Consider the following 20238-nt stretch of genomic DNA (forward strand, 5'->3'; position numbering starts at 1 on the left):
CATTTAAATTGATGTAATTTTGTATTGTTCAATTAAATTTAGCCGATTGAAACTGCATAACTACTTGATATCCTGTAGATTATTATATATATAATTCTTATATATATTTTTTTCTATATATTCTTAAAAAACAATAAATAAAATAGAAATAGAGGTGTGTGCATATGTGAATATATATATTTTATATTTTTTCGAGCAATATAACTGGTCGGGATATGACTATCAGAATGCTGTCTGTTTCGCGCGGCCTCTATGTTGAATTTCGTCAATATATTGATCACTCTTTAGACATACTGACGGAAGCGCAAAACCTAATGTCCTAGAAATGGGTAGATGTTTATTGATTTGGCGATGGTAAAATGAAATGAATGGAAACGAAGCGAAAATATATCCTTTTCGGCATGGGATATGATTGTTCCTCTCTTATATCTCTTAGACATTGTTTAAAGCGTATAAGCTGTGTGTGTGTATCTATCGTTTCTTATTCAAAAATTAATATGATCACTTCAAACAAAATGAAATTCCGCCGAGGAAAAATATTTGCAGCATTGAATAATTTTCCTGAGTGAATTAAAGAAAGTACTGGAATGTGTTGAATTATTCTGCCCAGTAGAGTCTGCATCTTCTACTTCTATACAAAATTAGAAGAAAACATTTTTGCCCTCGGTTAATTGGTATAATTAAAAAGAAACTGAGCAAAGACAAACAGTTCCGTAGGGACAAGAAACGGAAAAGCGCAAAATAAAATGCTTTTTTTTTAAATTATCCAAGCTTTGAGAAAATGTAAATAAATAGTTGTGTGTGAGAGAGAGAGAGAGAGGGAGAGAGTCTGTGTGCTTGGTATCATCTACTGTGGTTGATGATGACGACAACGACGAAGAGGTTGGTGATTGATGAAGCTAATTATGACGGTAATGATGATTAAATTAATAAGAAACACGATACTTACTTTCATCAATGAATTTCATGTGGCTTTTCTTAACTCCTAAGTTAAGCAATTCCTGGGAATTGTTCAAAACTGGGAGATATTGCGCCGCAGTTGACTTTCAGTCATTTCGCTAAATACTGTACAGTAAATAGCAAATATTTTATTTCTGTTTGAGCTGAAATAAAAAATAAATACATACATGTATGTCGGTATGTATGTATGTATGTAGCTAGCTAGCTAGCTAGAAATATAATACATACTATATAGATATATATATATATATATTATATATATATATATATATATATATATATTATATATATATATATATATTATATATATATATATATATATATATATATATATATATATATATAATATAATTCGAGACAAAACCACTATTTTAAAACCAAACAAGGAAAGACTTAATCAATACATAAAATTTTAATATAAATTAAATAAACCGCCACTACAAATGTTTCATGTCTGCTCCGACAATCTTCAGGTGGATTTTCGATCTAAAAATAGCAATATTTTAAAATATAATTTAAAATAATTTAAATTAATAAAACAATAAAATTATCAATGAAAGAATGTAAAAAAATAAAAATATAATCTATATATAATCTATATATAATCTATATATAATCAATATATAATCTAAAATAATCTAAAATAAACCCTATAAACAATTGAATATAAAAACCTATTATAAAAGTTCTCATATTTAAAAATGTACAAAAACCAAAACCACAGACATGAAACATTTGTAGTGGCGGTTTATTTAATTTATATTAAAATTTTATGTATTGATTAAGTCTTTCCTTGTTTGGTTTTAAAATAGTGGTTTTGTCTCGAATTATATTATATAATATTTTACTATAAATTGGATTTAACCCTAAATCTGATTTTTCCCTATTTTGGATTCATTCCCTAATATTATTATATATATATATATATAATATACATTCGTTTAAAAGCTGCCCTGTTAATCTTGGGGTCCAACAATGACACCATGCATTGAGTACATATTAAGTTTCATGAAACATGAATATTTCTCAAGCAATGAACAATTTTCATCAAAGCAATGATATAATTTGTCGACTCGGAACTTATTGCAAAGCTTCATGATAAACAACAGTACCACCACCATCGCCACCATATCTGCCATACACACGCCATCCAGACTTCTGACGCCATCACCATCAATACTTTTCATCACTTCCCCCTCCACAACCATCACCACTGTCTTTCACATCGCTTTCTATCACTATATTCAAATATAGCTCAGGATTGGATTATCATAGCTAAAATAACCGCATTCAATATGGTTGAGAACAGAATTAGTTAAGAAGGCTCGAACTACAAGCGGGTGACTAAAAGTTGTCTTAAGAATATATTCGTCCACTAAGAAATCCACATGAAGGCCTTCACTCCCTGCATAAATCTTTAAATACACTTTATATATATATACATACATATATATATATATATATATATATATATATATATATATATATATATATATGTAATTACCTGGTTGGTTTTAAATTGCGTGTTAGCCACCTTCAATATTTTATAATCTTCACATTGCCATTTTGTGAAATCAGTCCCTAATTCCTATGGCATTCTCAATGATACTGAGAGGCGTGAGTTAGCCTCCACCAGCCGTAATGGAGTGAGCATTGCTGATGAGTATTAACTTCCTATAAGAGATTACCATGCTAATCTAATCCATCTGGCTTACCGTGGGGAATGTTCTCCCCACTGTCAATGCAAACAGACCATATGTCTTTTTGTGGCTAAGGAGTCTATGACTAATATTTTCTAATAATGCTGGTGCTCACTGCACTCTTTTCACACTTAGTGACTGTGAATTATTCCTTGTTGGTTTCAAATTGCCGGTAGCCACCACAATTTATATATATACACACCCATATATATGTGTGTATATATATGTGTGTATATATATTGTGTGATGTTATGTATGTATATATATATACATATATATATATACAGCAATTTAATAAATAAAACATATGCATACATACATACATATATGTACATACCTACATCTATACGTATATATACATATATATATGAGTACAGGACACTACAAAAAAGCGTAGAACACAACGAAAAACATGAAATCAAACAAGGAAACGGACTCTTTTCAACAACGAAAAAACAGAGTACAAGACAAACAATACAAGGAACATTCCCCTTCTTCAGCTGCTCCTGTTTCGACTCAATGCGTATATGTATATATATGTATATATATATATATAAATATATATATATATAGATATATATATATATATATATATATATATATATATATATATATATATATATATAATATAGGTATGTATGTATATGTATATATGCATATATATATATATATACATATATATATATATATATATATATATATATATATATATATATACATATATATATATACAGTCTCTGTATCTTTATATGGGTTTGTTTGTCCTTTGTATAATAAAACATTGATAAAACACTTAAACATTTCATTGAATGTATGAATTAGTATATTGTGGGTCACAAGTACAACACTGTTGATTATTGTGACGTATAATACATGCGATGATGCCGCTCTGGTAACACACACAGAAGAAGCCCTCCAAAGGCTCATTAACTGTTTTGAGCAAGCATGTAACGACTTTGGCTTAGCTATCAGCCTTAAGAAGACCAACATCATGGGTCAGGCTACATCGGACAAGAGGTGGAGAAGTTTACCTTCTGGGCTCTACCGTCACCTACAACCTATCCCTTGACGCTGAGCTCAATATACGCATTGGCATTGCAAGGCAGCTGCGCGATGGCCCAACTCTCCAACGGACTTGGGACAACAATAAGCTGACCAAGACCACAAAATAAGATCTACCAGGCATGTGTACTCAGCACTCTACTGTATGGAAGCGAGACCTGCGCTATACACACGCCAAGAGCGTCGCCTAAACATCTTTCACCTGCGCTGCCTCCGAAAAATCCTCCACATCAAATGGCAGAATCATATCCCCAACAAAGATGTCCTCAGGCAAGCAGGAATACACAAGCATGTTTGCACTCCTCACACAAAACGTATGAGATGGCTTGGGCTGTTAGCCGTATGAAAGATGGCAGAATCCCCAAGGACATACTCTAACGGAGAGCTTGCTAGCGGTACCAGGTCTGTGGGTAGCCGATCTTACGTTACAAGGATGTTTGCAAAAGGGACATGAAGGCCTGCAACATCAACATTAGCGGTTGGGATGCAGTCGCCGGCAACCGTGGAGAATGGCGTCGTACAGTAAAGAGTATACAGAGGAGTGACAGAAGAGAGAGGAGAAATGGAAAGAAAGGAAGAGACATGAACAAGAGACCATGGCACTACAACCAGCCAGGAACAGTCTTCGCTACATTTGCAGTACCTGCCAGAGGGAGTGTTTGTCCAGATAGGACTACACAGCCACAGCAAGAAATGTAACAGGAAATAAAATATAACAGCCGGACTAGACCTAGAAAAAAAAAAAAAAATGCGCAACTCCATTGTCTCCCGAGACAGAAAGGATGCCAAACAATACATGCGATAAAATCGAATGTTTGGAACAAAAGCAAATAAATTTGAATAAATGTGCTAGAAGCATTTGCTTACCCACAGTCTTCAACTCTAAATGTTCCCGTCACGGTTGAAAGGTCATGCTCCATCTGCAAAAGCCGGATGTATATATATATAAATATATTATATATAATATATATATATATATATTATATATATAATATATATATATATATATAATATACATACATTAATGAAAGAAACTGAGTTTGATTTAAAAGTCGTTGAGATGTATTGAAAAATAGATAAAGAATATTTTATTCTGAAACGCAGGATAATGCTAATGATATAACGTGAACCGGATGAAATATCCATAATTTGCAGAAAAATCTGTCGGCGGCCAGCTATGTGACTACACCTCACACCCCTGTGATTACGCTTTAAGTGCTTTACCATTAAGCTAAACTGCGCGAACGACAAATACTTCTGCAAAGTTAGGCTATATACATCTAGCTTTATAAGACGCGTAATCTGGCCGCCGACAGAGTTTTCGGCAACAGGTGAATACTTTATCCTGTTCATGCTATACTATTAGCATCATCCTGCGTTTGAGAATATAATTATATATAAATATATTAGCTTGACACTCGGTAAAGTGGGGGAAATGAGAGGGTTTTTAATGTTCCGAGCATATCTCTTTTTCAGAAAGGAAAACGAAAATGTTGAGAAGAAAAATATTACCAAAAGGAAGTGTGTGTGTGTGTAAACATAAGATTAGTGATATTTTTGAGTAGGATTTTATTTACTGTCAGAATCGGAAATTATATCACGGAATATATTAAGACAAAATAGTGGATAGAACAGTCTTTTTATTGACCAGAAAAAATTCAGTAAGTTAAAAAAGAAAGTTTTATGTAATAGTTTACTATCAGTAAATGGAGTTGAATGTCTGAATTTCATGAAACCTCACTATTTATTTGACGTTTCACATTTCTTCTATAAAATATGCATGTGTGTGTGTGTATGTGTGCGTGAGAGTGTGTATGTGTATGCATGTGTGCGCATGTTCAGTGCATATGTGTGCGCGCATGTGCGTCTGTGTACGGAGAAAGAGAGAGAGAGGGCAGATATCTACTCACGGCTCTTGATATGTTCTCAGCGGGGATTTTATATTCGTTGAACTTTTTAAAATCAAACGAAATACGAGGGATTTGGTCCAGCCTATGGATTGATATAGAAAATAATCTCTGCTTTTATAAATGAGACACACGTCATAGATGCACATAAAACCCACATACGTAGATAAAAATATACATTTATAATCACATATACACTTAAAATACTATATATATATATATATTATTCTTATTCTACCTATTATATACGTTTTTATTATTATTATTATTATTTGCAATTTACTTAAGCATTGACATTTAATTATTATTTATTTTTTATATTTCTATTATATGTAATTTTCTAGATGGTGTAATTTAATTGTTCATTTTGAATTGATAAAAAGTGTTTTTTTTTATTTTATTTTTTATATACAATCTTATAATGTGTGAAATTTGATTTAGTATTTCTAATTTAATTTTTCCCTTGTAAGTTTGGATTTTATTCACTCAAATAATATTATTATATATATATATATATATATATATATATATATATCTATATATATATATATATATATATATATATATATACACACTTATCATTCTTCCCTTCTTCCTGTCGCTCTCTTCGTGTATCGGCTATCAATGCCTGCACGTGGATGATTGGTTCCATACATCGTTAGGACCTTTCTTGACTTCCTGTCCAACTCCTTTAGCTTCTCCTCCGTCCACTTCAGTTTTCCAGCATCATTCCGAACTACTGCTACTGACTGCGTGCGAGTTTATCGCCGAAATTATGTTCCAGGCATTCAGCTTTCTAACCAATTTTTGCTCACTCGCCAAAAGTGCTCTCTTTTACTCTTTTCCTTCATGTCGTGGTGTTTATTTCCATCTGTGAGTGTGTGTGTGTGTTAGAGAGAGAGAGGGGGGGAGAGGGAGAGAGGGAGAGAGAGCATTGCAAACAGTATATATATACACACACACGTATACACATCAAAATATTTTCCCGTATATTAATTACTATAAATATTCTTATTAACTATCAATTTGTAATAAACTTGTTAGTGTTTATTTAGACAATAAATAACACTTACCAATGAAATCATTCTGTTACACAAGTGTCCGACGCAACAACCAGTACAAGACGTGCCATTCGTCCGTTTATTGCATGTAAGGGTATTGTTTCTCATAGCTTCAACACATTTTCTGTATGTGCTGCAGGACCTTTCAGTCTTCAGTTTAGCACCGTTCATTGATATTGCGAATCGGCATACAGGCTGTAATAATAGATATGAAAATTATACACTACAACAACAATATTTATTAGGACGATTACTGCTAATTACAGCAACAACAACAGAAACAACACCACTGGGGATGTTTACCATGCAAGTAAGTTTAATCATTGCTTTAAAATACCCAAAAGCAATAAATGAAACCGTAAAAGAGTTGCCGAATTGTTGAAAGTTAACAGCATAAGTAAAATTCCGTAAAAGTTATTGCTATTTAGTATTCAAAAATCATGTTTTAAATGCTTACAGTGTCCAAACCTCTCGGATCACAAGGAGATATGGCCATCGGATCACGGTCTGTATCAAAACCGCATCGCACTGTCACCCATTGCCCAACTTAAAATAGGTTAAATTATCCTAATAAAGATGTATCAATTCTCTAAAATTTCTTCTTACTGGAGGAATGCTCAAGAGGAATTTTTCATATAAAATTTACGGAAAATCATGCGTACAAAACTCACCAACAAGAGAAACTAATATGCCTTTACCCAAAGATGAAAATGAAATATAATTGTCAGATTGAACTCCTCAGTCCAAGCAAATAAAACAGAAAATACATAAAACGAACACAAGAGAAACTTCGTTTTATTTTGCAAGTATATTTTATATGAAAATACGGTATATTAGTATAAAATTTGGAGAGAAAACAACCAAGGTCTTGTTAACTTAATAAGGGACATTCTGAAAACGAAAAATATCAGAAATGGAGAAGAATATTTAAGAAAAGAATCCATCACGAAAACGCAATTAATAATCGCAAACACCTAACAATAATAAAAGCAATGAAAATGTAGACATTGAAGTTAGAAATAAGATTTGCATTGCCTTAGTTTGAAATTGAAACTTGTTTCTTCCAATGTTGGAAAAGTTTTAGAAAGAAAATTGGATCTCCCAAACTGAGTGAGGATGTCATGAAAAAATAACCAATGATAGTGTCCGAAGGCTGGCGTCTTCAAAAGAGCCAATGGAGTCGGTGATTGCAAATGAATGAATCATTACATAAGCTAACTCAGCTTCAAGAAAACAGAAAGGTCTGAGATCAGAACAGACAATGAAACAGGCAACAGATTGCAGCCATGCTCTTATGTCACGCTCTATTCTCCTATATTCTCGTAATGTGAAGCATTGATCTGTGACATTACCGGTGTCTTTTATTGTTTCTCTTGTGTTTCTTTCACCAATGTACAACTGTGTATTCAGAGATATGCCTGACAATTTTAATTTGTGTTTTAGCTGCGTTTTAAAGTTATAGGTTTTACCTTTCTGTGAAACAATATGACCCCCACCTATTATGTTCTGGAGAGCTTATTGTACTACTTGATGTGAGGGAAGATTTAATCTGTTTCGAATATTTCATAACCTCGTATATCAAACAACCTCTTTTGCTATGGCCAGCAGATGAAGGAAAAGTCTCATTTGCTTCTTAACTTATTCAATCCGCTCCCTGTAATGTTTGCGAACTGGTAGGGCCAGGTTCGACTTCCAGTTACCCCTCTAAGGTTGGTGACCCGAGGTCATTCGACAAGGAACCTTGATTCCAAGTTGACTTATAGCCACATACATTCATGCATCCTACTCTAAGGACAGCCATGTTTGTCGGAGAAAGGTCACTCTAAGTTCGTGTGTTCGTTTCTTGAATAGGTATTCCTGGACAGGGTAGAACGTTGCGTCCTTGAACAAGGCACTTCATTTCACTTTGTCCCAGTCTAATCAAGTGAAATGTGTCCCAACCTAGTGATGTTCATCTATTTCTCTCTTCAATCGTCACATCCTTCTCGTCCCATTGAGTCATGAATAAGAAGATCGACAGGGTGTGTGTATGTCTACGCAGGCGCATAAAAAAAACTAGCGAAAGCATAGTACAATCTATGTGGACTTAATGGCTTTCGAGTGACGGTTGTGGATATATTTTAACGAAAAGGAAGAAAGTAATATTCCAGTTTACCTCTGTTCCTGGACAGCTTGTCACTTCCGATTTATTGCATTTAATTCCTGAACATGTTTGACACTGTAAATTCCGTTGAAATAACGAGTAATCTACAGAATACAAGTAAATATCTGTATTTATGAACCAAATAATGCAATGCATAGCAATAACAAGAAATATTTTCTTTCAGATGTAAAAACAAATGTATGCGTGTTAGTATTGAAATCAATACATGTTAGACATATAAAGCAAATTATTAACAAAGACTATAAACCTATTTTCATGTTCATTCGGAAACGTTTCAATAATGTCACAAATTCAACTGAGAGAAGCATGAAAGCCACTTGTTGTCCTTTTAGTATTCTGATGTAACAAACACGTGAAAATCGTTGAACAAGTCAAATAAAGGGATTAAATTTGTAAGTTGCAACCATTGATGCAGTGGGAACTCCCTAATGAAACCTGAGAATCTCATTTAAGTTATGCTGCAATGTCATATAGTATGTGAAGAAGGCCATAATATGTGAAGTGAGCAAAACAATATTTGGATAAACAATAAAAATTATGATCACTAATATTGTGCTTTTTCCAATATACACACATTTATGTATGTATGTATGTATGTATGTATGTATGTATGTATGTATGTATGTATGTATGTATGTATGTATGTATGTATGTATGTATGTATGTATGTATGTATGTATGTAAAGGTTTTAGTTGCCAATCCTGTAAAATACATTGTAGATATTTAGCTGGGCTAAAAAGTCACATTCGATCACAGCACCAGTAACAGTTAAGCTTCGTCCAATGGCCATACTCGGTAACAAGGGGGCAGCCATAATAATACATGTATGTATTATGTATGTATGTATGTCATTATTCACTGTTATTTCAAGATTTCTTGGCAATAGAGAAGGAGAGAGTTTCTATCCTACACCTACGGCTCCTTCATTGGAATTTCAACAACATCAATATTGCCATCATCTCGGAACTTTCTACCAACATATCCATGCATAGTCTCCTGTTTATAGATACTCATCTGTTCATCTAATGATACGTTGCGGTAGAGTCGTGCGACATCTTTGAGCATGTATTCTGTTATCAGATAAGGAATGTTGCTCAAGGAGCTGCCTTCCAAGTCATATGAATTATGCAAACTTGGTCAAAGGATGCACTTTGACATTTGTGGTTATAAGATGTTACCGAAAGGATATGATACGACATTCAAAGACATTTTGCATCGATGTTAAGCCCCTGCCGCCTTGTTTTCGTTTTAAGGAGAGGGGGTCTACTTTACCGTTTATGTGGAAATTATGTGTACTTGTCAGTATTTTCCGGGTTTTCACATAAACAGCTCGGATCTCATCAAGTGACCAATAAAACAGCCCAAATGTCAGTATGAGTACTTGCACAGCAAACACGTTTGTGGGCAATGTTTTATTGAATGCATAGATTTCTGAGGTCGAAATTTTATTTATTCAGCTGTAATGTTCTTTGTTTATACTTTAATGACACCTGTAAGTTAATGGTACCTGTAAAAAAGCACTTGTTTTGTTACAGGTGCTGTTATGAGATATATTTTCAACCACCCCTAGATATCTGTAACATTCCTCTTCAGATATAGGGGAAACTGTCAGGTCATTGATGGCGATGTTGCTAGTCTGGTTTACATTTTTCGCCCTTTTCACAACCATATAACATTTATCCTGAACAAACGCCAACCCAACATTTTTTGAGAATGTTGTAACTTGGTCAAGGCTCTTTTTCATCTCATCCATATTCTTTGCATAAAGTTTTTAAGTCATTCACAAAGAAACAGCGTTCAATTTTGTAATTTCTGTTTCCTTTTGAACCAATGAGATATCCTTAACATGAATGACATGAGGTTTACAGAAAGTATAAACAACATCATAACGAGGTTGTCCCCTTGGAATATGCCTTTGCGATATTGTATTCTGTCAGTGATAATAGTCACTCTTTGTGTTTAATTTCATGATGGTGGCTCACAATGGAATCAGGTCAGCTATGGCTTTGATTATGCCTCACTGGAAATTTACCAAGCTGAAGGACTTCTAGCATCCATGAGTGTGTATGTATGTACGTATGTACGTATGTATGTATGTATGTATGTATGTATGTATGTATGTATGTATGTATGTATGTATGTATGTACGTATGTATGTGTATGTACGTATGTATGTATGTATATCTGTATGTATGTATGTATGTATATGTATGTATGTATGTATGTATGTCCGTATGTGAAAATGTATGTATGTATGTGTGTGCGTATGTACATACATATACATACTGACTCATATATTTTCTCGAGTGATGTGCTTCATCGGACTCCATTTTAAGTCTGTCATTTGGAACCTTCGCTGTTTATGCCGGATTCTTCTCTGTTGTAAACAATCAAGGCTGGTCTTTGGTTTCAGGATATCTTCCTACTTTCCCCCAACCAATCACAGCAGCCTTCTGAATGATCATGAGCATTGACTGTCTTCCTGGCTAAGCGCTAAATATACTTTACCTCTCTACTTTACTCTCTCTACTTTTTCTTCTCTCTCTCTCTCCTCCGCAGCATCACTCTTACCAACCCACATCCTCACATTATTTGTCCCTCCGCCCACATTTACACTTTATACACACTTCACACGCTAGACCACAGTTTCTACCTACACATCTCACTTCGGTAGCACAGTTACTCTCTGCACACTTTATTACACACAAAGACAAACACACACACACACACACATACACACACTTGTCCCATTGGATATTCTACATTTGACACACACATACAAATGCATACACACTCGTACATAGACTCATACATATTCCCTCACGCCACTCACTCTTCAAACACATACACACCTCACACACACATACCCATACTCACAAGTGCTGCCCTCACACATTCACTTTTGCACCCAACGTTTTGCTTTGTATCTCTAAACCACTCACTTCTCTCTCTCTCCCTCCTCCTCCTCCTCCTTTTTCCTCCCACTACTGCTTGGCTCCTACTAACAGTTTACCTCCCCTATACGCACACATACCGCACCCTTCTTCTCTCCCTTTCCATTCGTGTTCACTCTTCTTCGAATAAAACCACTTTTGCTCTTCTCTCCTTCTTTCGTCAGCCATTTTCTGTCTCTCACTTAACCCATGTGTACCAACCCTTTGCTTGTACAGTTTACATTATTTGACCTTCATGAAGTGTGCCATCTTTTTCAGACAATTTACATTACTGAATGTTTTGCCTGCATTTTGCCCTTTCTTGTCTTGGTATTTGATCTTCTGAAGCAACTTTTCTCTCTTATTCGATTTTTATCCTATAGATTCTACTGCAACTGTCCATGTCACGTTTGCTGACTTTACAGTGTTCCCAGAGCATTGAACAGCAGTGATGGTGTCTGAATTGTGGTAACCGTCATGAATTATCATGAATACAGGTTTCTCTCTTCCAATATTTAGATGGCTTTCAAGGCGGCAAGCTGGCAGAAACGTTAACACACCGGGCGCAAAGCTTAGCAGTATTTCGTCTGTTTTTTCACGTTCTGTGTTCAAATTCCACAGAGGTCGACTTTGCTTTTATCCTTTCGGGGTAGCAGTTGCGTACTGGGGTCGATCCAATCGACTGGCCCTCTCCCCCCAAATTTCATGCCTTGTGCCTAGAGTAGCAAAGAATATTAGATGGCTTCCAGTCCGCCATATCAGCTTTTTTCTCAGCTACAACTTTATGCTCTCTAACGCCTTTGCTTACCAATACACTACGTTTTCCTTAATATAATGGGACATAAAATCGTTATATTTAATACCGACACTCTGTATATCCATCCATCTACCATCTTCAACGCTCATTATTCCTGGGAGGGTCATGAGGACATCTGGTGCCTCAGGTACCTCCTGCATAGGGTACTATCAGAGGCAACTGCCAATACGCATACTGATTGCATTCTCAAGCATGACCAAATGAGGCTATGGATATTTTCTAGCTATCACTTTTTGGTGGTCTAACTCTACATTCCCTGCTGTTTTTCATCATTTTAAAGAATCGATCTTGCGATTTTGTCATGTGACATCCTAATCGCATGTCCGCATTACCGGAAATGTAGTGGCACAATACGGAAAAGTACCGACCTGATCTGGAGAGACTCCCTCATCTCCAAGGTACACACTGTGTCGAGTAAGCTACTCCAGTTTTTTCGGAGGAATCCCATTTCGTCGGCCGCTTCTCTGTTTGAGATCAGACTCTTTCAGTCGTTAGCCAATATTCATGACAACAGATGAGAATGGGCACGAAACCCAAACTGAAGATAGTGTGTTTGGCTTTGTTACCAAGTTGTCCTCTTCTGGGGATCGAATACTGGAACATTTTTTTGTATCTCGGGAGGGTCATTAAGCCAATAAAAAACACACGTACTGGTTCTATTTCACTCATTCATTATTCGTCACTTTGTTAACAATTTGTTAACGAATTAACTAAATGAATGTTTGATTAACCGTTTGGTTAACCTATCAACCAGTTATGGTTGTTAGCGACATTTTGTTGTGTGTGTGTGTGTGTGTGTGCTGTTGATGGTTGTGTGATACAGTTGAATCTATAAGTTCGTTGGAGAGAAGATGTGAATGTAAAGCGTGCGAATGGTAAAACGTTTATTCCTCATATCTTTATCTATAGTTTCCCTTTCATAAGACATTATATTGCAAGCTTCAGAGAATAACCCGGATTTTCTTAGTATTAATAATAAAAGAAAAGAAGAAACGAGAATTTTACTTACTTTGACATTGCGAATAATCCAGTATAGGTATTCGTTTCCCTGAGCCTTCCTGACACGTGCCAGAGACAGCAACAGTTCTGTTATAGACTTTTTTAATATACTTAACGAAGGCTGGCAAGTGACATCCACACTTCATAAGGTTATTGTTTTCGAGGTAACTGTAATAATAAAGAGAACTCTGAATGCGTTTCAGATCAACAGAGAAATTCCTATGTGATTTGACAAGAAACAAAGATTATAAAATTTGAGCAGGTTTATAAACGCTATGGCATTCATTTTTTTAAGTGTTGTTAATAACATCAATATTGCGAAATGGTTTCTAGTAGAAAGTGGAAGCACTAAGGTTCTTTTCTCTTTTAGCTTAGATATTGAATAATAAAGTACCTTTAAATAAGATTACTAGCCACTTGAAACGATTCTATTTTATTGTAGTTTAGGGACATTTTAGTGTCGGGAATTTGGTGGTAGGGATCTTGCGCCGCTCTGTCTGAGAAAACTCGTTTAGATGGGCGGTTTTGGCGCTAAGAAGGTCGTGTTTATTCTATGTAGCAACTGGTTTTAAAACTAGAGACGTACCAGCGCAGAAACTGAGAGATTACAGTGTTGTACATTTTATAGCTTCAGCGGTACAGACATGTATAGTAATACTCCTAATTAAGAAGGGGAAAATTAATATTCAATTTTGATATATCAATTTGAATATTTTCAGTCAATAATAAATCTCTGATCGAGATGTAAACAGTAACCGCTCGACAACGTAAAGTATAATAGCCATCTCAATATGGCTAACCACTAAGGGTGGGTGTTACTATAGCTTTTAACCCCAGGAGATCATCGTCAACGCAGGGTATTCACCGGATTCCGATCGTAAACCGGTGATTACCGTGCGTTGACAAGAGGCAAATACCTCGAAACTGCGGTCCGTGCGTATCACTTAGGCTTATGAGAGAGGGATGACCTCCCTTTGCAAATACCATAAGGGCACAGATAGTGTGCCTAAAGCCAGCTGGAGACGATGATCTCCTGGGGTTACAAGCTACAGTAACACCCACCGTTAGTGGTTAGCCATATTGAGATGGATATTATACAATATTTTCAGTGTTTTTAAAAAAGAGCAACAGCAAGAACAACAGCAACAACATCAACAAAAATACAACAAAAACAACAACAACAACAAAAACAACAAAACAATAATAATAATAATTACACAACCATGACTATTTGAAGTGAGAAATAGAAGGTTGTTGACAATGAAGAGAGTAGAGGTGATACCAGTAGTAATTGGTACATTTGGAAGTATTAGCACTCAACTCCCAGCATGACTGAAAACAATTGGTACAAGTGTGAAGGTAGAACACCTAAAAGAAATCAGTATTGCTTGGAACGCAAGAATTCTTCGTAGGGTTCTTGAAGTATAAACAGTAAACAAGTACACTTTCCATCAAACCCAGAAAAGTAAGCTGTGAGTTTTCATATGATATGATGATGATGATGATGATGATGATGATGATTATATGATGGTGATGATTATGATGGTGATGGTGATGATAATGATGATGATGATGATTATGATGGTGATGATTATGATGATGATGGAGGTGATGATGATGATGATGATGTTGATGATGATGAGGAGGAGGAATACATTCTTTAAATGAGAATGCATGGACAGTTTGAAAAGAATAAACAGGATGTTAAGGATAATACAGCATCGTGGGCATGGCTTGAGCGAAGTGATTTGAAGCGTACCACTGAAAGCCTGATCATTGTTGCATAAGACCAGGCTCTCGCTGCCTCATTGGTCTGTCTCATTCGCTGTGTATTGACCAAAACCAAATAATCCATTGATGAGGAGGTCATCCGATAATCCCTAAAGCCAAAAACCTCTCAGTTCAATTGTCTTATGTCTGAGTAGAAATTAGAGGGAAAATGAATAAAAGAAGGTTTAACCTTCTCATTTGACCATTCACATGCAATCATAGACATCTTCATACACATTCAAGCATGAATATGGTAGTAGAAAGTAAAGTTAGAGTTACAGAGAGAGAGAGAGAGAGAGAGGGGGTATGAATGTAATCCATTCACACCACTCTGTACTACAAACTGCAGTAGATTTATTAGAGAGGAGAAATGAGAAAATGATAATTGAAAATACAGATACCAAATAAAATTAGGTAGGATGTGGTTAGAGAATATATAAATGGCATACTAGATTTAGAGGATATTCTAGATATAGATGATATGCTATTGAATTATTGAATATGATTTTCAGAAGAGAATATTCTGAACCTTTTAGGAATTTTGCTACATCGTAATGCAATTCTATAATGTTCTGATAAATACAATTTTGAAATAGTCTGCTTGTATACCTCCCAACCTCTAATACTGCGCAAACGTTGTTAGTTTTTTACTATTTGTCTCCCTTAAAAGGTTCTCCATTCCAAGCAGTGTGGTTAAGCTTTAATAGGGATAGGATCGTGTTAAATTTCCCTCTCTTTCTTTACCTCTCCACACACACGTGTATATATACATGTGTGTGTGTGTGTGTGTGTGTGTGTGTGTGTGTATTAACACAGAAGAATGGAGATATCATACACATTGAATCAGATTGGCAAATCACAAAATCTTGCGATACAGTAATACTGCGTATTAATCGGCCCTTTAGTTACAGGGTGTTCTCTTTTCATGTTCTGAGTTCAAAATTTGGAGGACGATTTTGCCTTTCATCTTTTTGGGGTCGATGAATTAAGTACCAGCCGAGCACTAGGGTGGATGTAATCGACAAGCCCCCAGCCACAAAATTGCAGGCCTTGTGCTTATCGTAGAAAGAATATTTTAGCCCCTTGATTACCAAATTACCAAATGGCTTCGTGGTAGAAAAACAGAGGCAAATACAGCAATCATCAGAAATATTTGAATGGAATTTTTGTGGTTCTTATTCCTTCTGATAACTCCGTTGTCATAAGGATATAATAAGTAATAACAATATATATATATGTGTGTGTGTGTGTATGCTTATATATGCACATACGCATACACACACAGGAAAATTTATATATGTGTGCATGAAGGTTTGTATGTAGGCCACTCTCTCGACTCCAGTTAATTATGAGTATTTATAAACATGGGGTAAACTAGATCAAACCAACCTTCTGATATTTGAACATAATCTTTTCGATAATAAAACACAGTGCTCGGAAATCATGTTGATCCACTGAAATTTAAATCAACTCATTGTTGTTTATTACCAACAACATTTAACGAGGAATTGAGAATTTTATGACCTCATTTTTATTTTTTTCATTTTCCTATAACCCAAAAAACTGTTTTGCTTACATTTTAACTATGCTGGGAAGAATAAGAAGCGCCATCTTCATATTTTTCTATTGGGTTGCTGTTCAAATATCTGAAAAAGAGACAAATATTACACACTTTAAAATAAGTAAAATTAAATAAATCTGTTTACTCTTGTTCATTTCTAAATTGCTTTTTAGTCAACACTAACAGGGTAAATGCTGATATTACACACTACAATTGTTTATTCCTCTTTATATTTCTATGGGAAGTGTTGTTTGAACAAGAATAGGTTCCTTCAATCTAACTTAATTATCCTAACAGAAAACCTGATAACAAAACAGCAAAAGATGGAAGGGAATAAAATACAAAAATAAAAAAAAATAACAAGGAGACTTTCTTATGTGCACAATATGGGTTTTAGTCAACATTCTCATCTATGGTAGAAATATCTTCCTCCATACAGGCAAGGTTCTGTGGCAGGAAAATTACATCTCACATCCATGGATTCTTTAGTCCAACTGTGTGGCACCTTGGACAAATAACATTAACTATAACCTTGGGTCAACTAAGCGTTGTGAGTAAATTTGCTGCAGGAAACTGTGTGGATTCCCTTCGTATATATATATATATATATATATATATATATATATATATATATATATATATATATTATATATATATATATATTATATATATATATGCGAGTGCTTGATAACCAATATTGGTTTGTTTACGTCCCCCGTAACTTAGTGATTCCTCAAAAGGTATCCGACTGATTAAGTGCCAGATTTTAAAAATTCAGTACTAAGGATGATTTGTTCGAGTAAACGCTTGAAGGTAGTACTCCAGCATGGCCGCAATCTGATAACTGAAACAAGGAATAGTAAAAGTACATACTCCAGTAGCAGTGTAATGATAAAAAAGGTTTTCAAAACAATAAAATAATAATTATTGCAATAACATTGACCATCTTCAGACCAGTGCATAACTATCAGAATCCTATTCAAAGTTCATAAAACAATGGTCACCTTTTGGTAGAAGATAAATACTGGGTACCTATAAATTGACTTTACAATTTGAACACTTCAGAAGACAATGAAGAACAAGGATAACTCATCAAACTTTATTGGAAATCTTTGGCAAACAAATATCAGAAGCATTAGAACACTTCGACGTGGATTTAATTGTTACCAATTCTACGTCGCTAAAAGCCACACTTCTTTTTTGTCGGTTGAATTTTATAACGGGATTTTTACTAAAAGAGTCTTCCCCATGAAGACGTTCTTTTAAATTTGATTAATCTACACATTTCCTTTGGAAATAACTGAGATATTTTGATTCAAAGTCACTTTTTTGCCTTACGCTGCCATTTTTTACCTCGAAAACTTTGAAATAAATATTTTAAAGAATCAATTTCCAATTATTTTAGCTCGAAATGTAGCTTACATCTCGATCATCATTGCCAAAACGATGCAATTAATTAGGTTGAGAGCTGAATTACTAATTAAATCATGTAATAGGAGTGGAAGAGCTGCACTCTGTTGTTCACAGTCTCTAAGTGAAGTTCAGTAACAAGGACGGGGAGTCAAATGTTGGGGTGCCAGGTGGGATAATCTATAGTCACCTTGATACTTTGGTGGATGGAGTTGGCTACTTGCTGGATGCTCTCCATTATGTTCCTCTCAGTTTCTACATTACCGTTACTAGAGCTGGTCTTAACTGTGATATTAATGCCATCTATATACCTACAGTAAATTAGAAGAGTTGTGGACTGTTTTGCCAAGGATTGCTTAGGTTTTCTGATCCACCAGGTCATGAAGAGGCCGGCAATATCTCCAGATACACCGACACAAATGGCCGCACCTTGAACTTACATGTATAGTTTCAAGCATTTGTCTTATGAAGGAAGGCCGAAGACGCACGACCTTTGTTCTCTCGAAAAACGACGACGCCGTGGTGATCTCATTCTTGGTCCCTACATCATAAGCGGAAAGTGTATCCTCTCGAAAGAGCTGTTCTTCACTCCTGCTCCAGAGCGTCGGCTGCAGGGTCACTCCGAAAAGCTCTATCTACGACGATTTCATCTCAATCGAAGGAGAGGGGCTATCTCCGTCCGGGTTGCGGATCCGTGGAATAAGCTGCCGGACGAGATAGTGAAGATGCCGACGACCGCTCGGTTCAAAGTCTCTCTTGACCAGAAATAGCCTGAACTCTTTGTATGACCACCCTCCCTGTACATAACGCCCTGTCCCCCTACATGGCCTTGCTTTTGCTTTTTGAGACAAAAAATTAAACTAAACTAAACTAGTGATACTTTAGTCTGTGGTTCTTCAAGGTGGTTCTTACGCTAGCTCCTACTGCCTGTGCAATCATTCCTTTCTCCTAATTGTTGTTCTCAGGGAGTTGGGTGGGTAGGGTCAAGCCACACCAGCGCTCAGTGGTGCATTTATTTACTGCTGAAGTGATGGTGGGTGGTCTAAGAATCTGTGATCTGGCGGGGTAGAATATATAGTCTAAGAACGAGACACGGATCACGCGTGTTGACATCACAGAACTACACTTCACATTTCACAGACAATCTCATTACATTATACTCCAGCAAAATCGATGTCAATAGATGGGTAGAGGGAAGCAAGTCCTTAGTGTCCACTACACAACATGTGAAGAACTTGGAGTGACCAAAAATACTCATTTTATTGAGGATGTCCTCAGTGCTAACAGAAGAAGAAGAAGAAGAAGAAGAAGAAGAAGAAAAAGAAGAAGAAGAAGAAGAAGAAGAAGAAAAAGAAGAAGAAGAAGAAGGAGAAGAAGAAGAAGAAGGAGAAGAAGAAGAAGAAGAAGAAAAAGAAGAAGGAGAATAAGGAGGAGAAGAAGAAGGAGAAGAAGAAGAAGAAGAAGAAGAAGAAGAAGAAGTAGAAGAAGAAGGAGAATAAGGAGAAGAAGAAGAAGAAGAAGAAGAAGAAGAAGAAGAAGAAGAAGGAGAAGAAGGAGAAGAAAAAGAAGAAGAAAGAAGAAGAAGAAGAAGAAGAAGAAGAAGAAGGAGAAGAAGAAGAAGAAGAAAAAGAAGAAGAAGAAGAAGAAGAAGAAGAAAAAGAAGAAGTAGAAAAAGAAGAAGGAGAAGAAGAAGAAGGAGAAGAAGAAGGAGAAGAAGAAGAATAACGGCAATGCGGATAAATAACTGCCAGTCGTTGTCATGTCCAAACACATTCAAATAGATATATCATGAATAGAGTCCAGTAGTTGATTCGTCGATATATTAAGGAAATGCGAAAAAATGTCATCGTTCAGAAGATATATGAAGCAGGAAGAAACGTTGCTTAGTTTGAA

General features: G+C 35.5%; 1 protein-coding gene across 13 annotated transcripts in view; it reads right to left on the reverse strand.

The window, feature by feature from the left end:
• Positions 1-980: 980 nt before the first annotated feature.
• LOC115230610 (slit homolog 2 protein-like) overlaps positions 981-20238 on the reverse strand; it is a 44747-nt gene continuing 25489 nt past the window's right edge. For all 13 annotated transcript variants that reach the window (XM_029800749.2, XM_036499728.1, XM_036499724.1 and 10 more), the window contains 6 exons: positions 13615-13772; positions 8846-8937; positions 6703-6885; positions 5633-5714; positions 4590-4642; positions 981-1103 (listed from right to left, as the gene is read on the reverse strand). In XM_029800749.2, the coding sequence (XP_029656609.2) occupies positions 5685-5714; positions 6703-6885; positions 8846-8937; positions 13615-13772 (463 nt within the window). In that variant the 3' untranslated portion in view covers positions 981-1103; positions 4590-4642; positions 5633-5684. The remainder of the gene's footprint in view (positions 1104-4589; positions 4643-5632; positions 5715-6702; positions 6886-8845; positions 8938-13614; positions 13773-20238) is intronic.

This window comes from Octopus sinensis, unplaced genomic scaffold (assembly GCF_006345805.1).
Source record: "Octopus sinensis unplaced genomic scaffold, ASM634580v1 Contig15886, whole genome shotgun sequence".
Taxonomy (NCBI): Eukaryota; Metazoa; Mollusca; class Cephalopoda; order Octopoda; family Octopodidae; genus Octopus; species Octopus sinensis.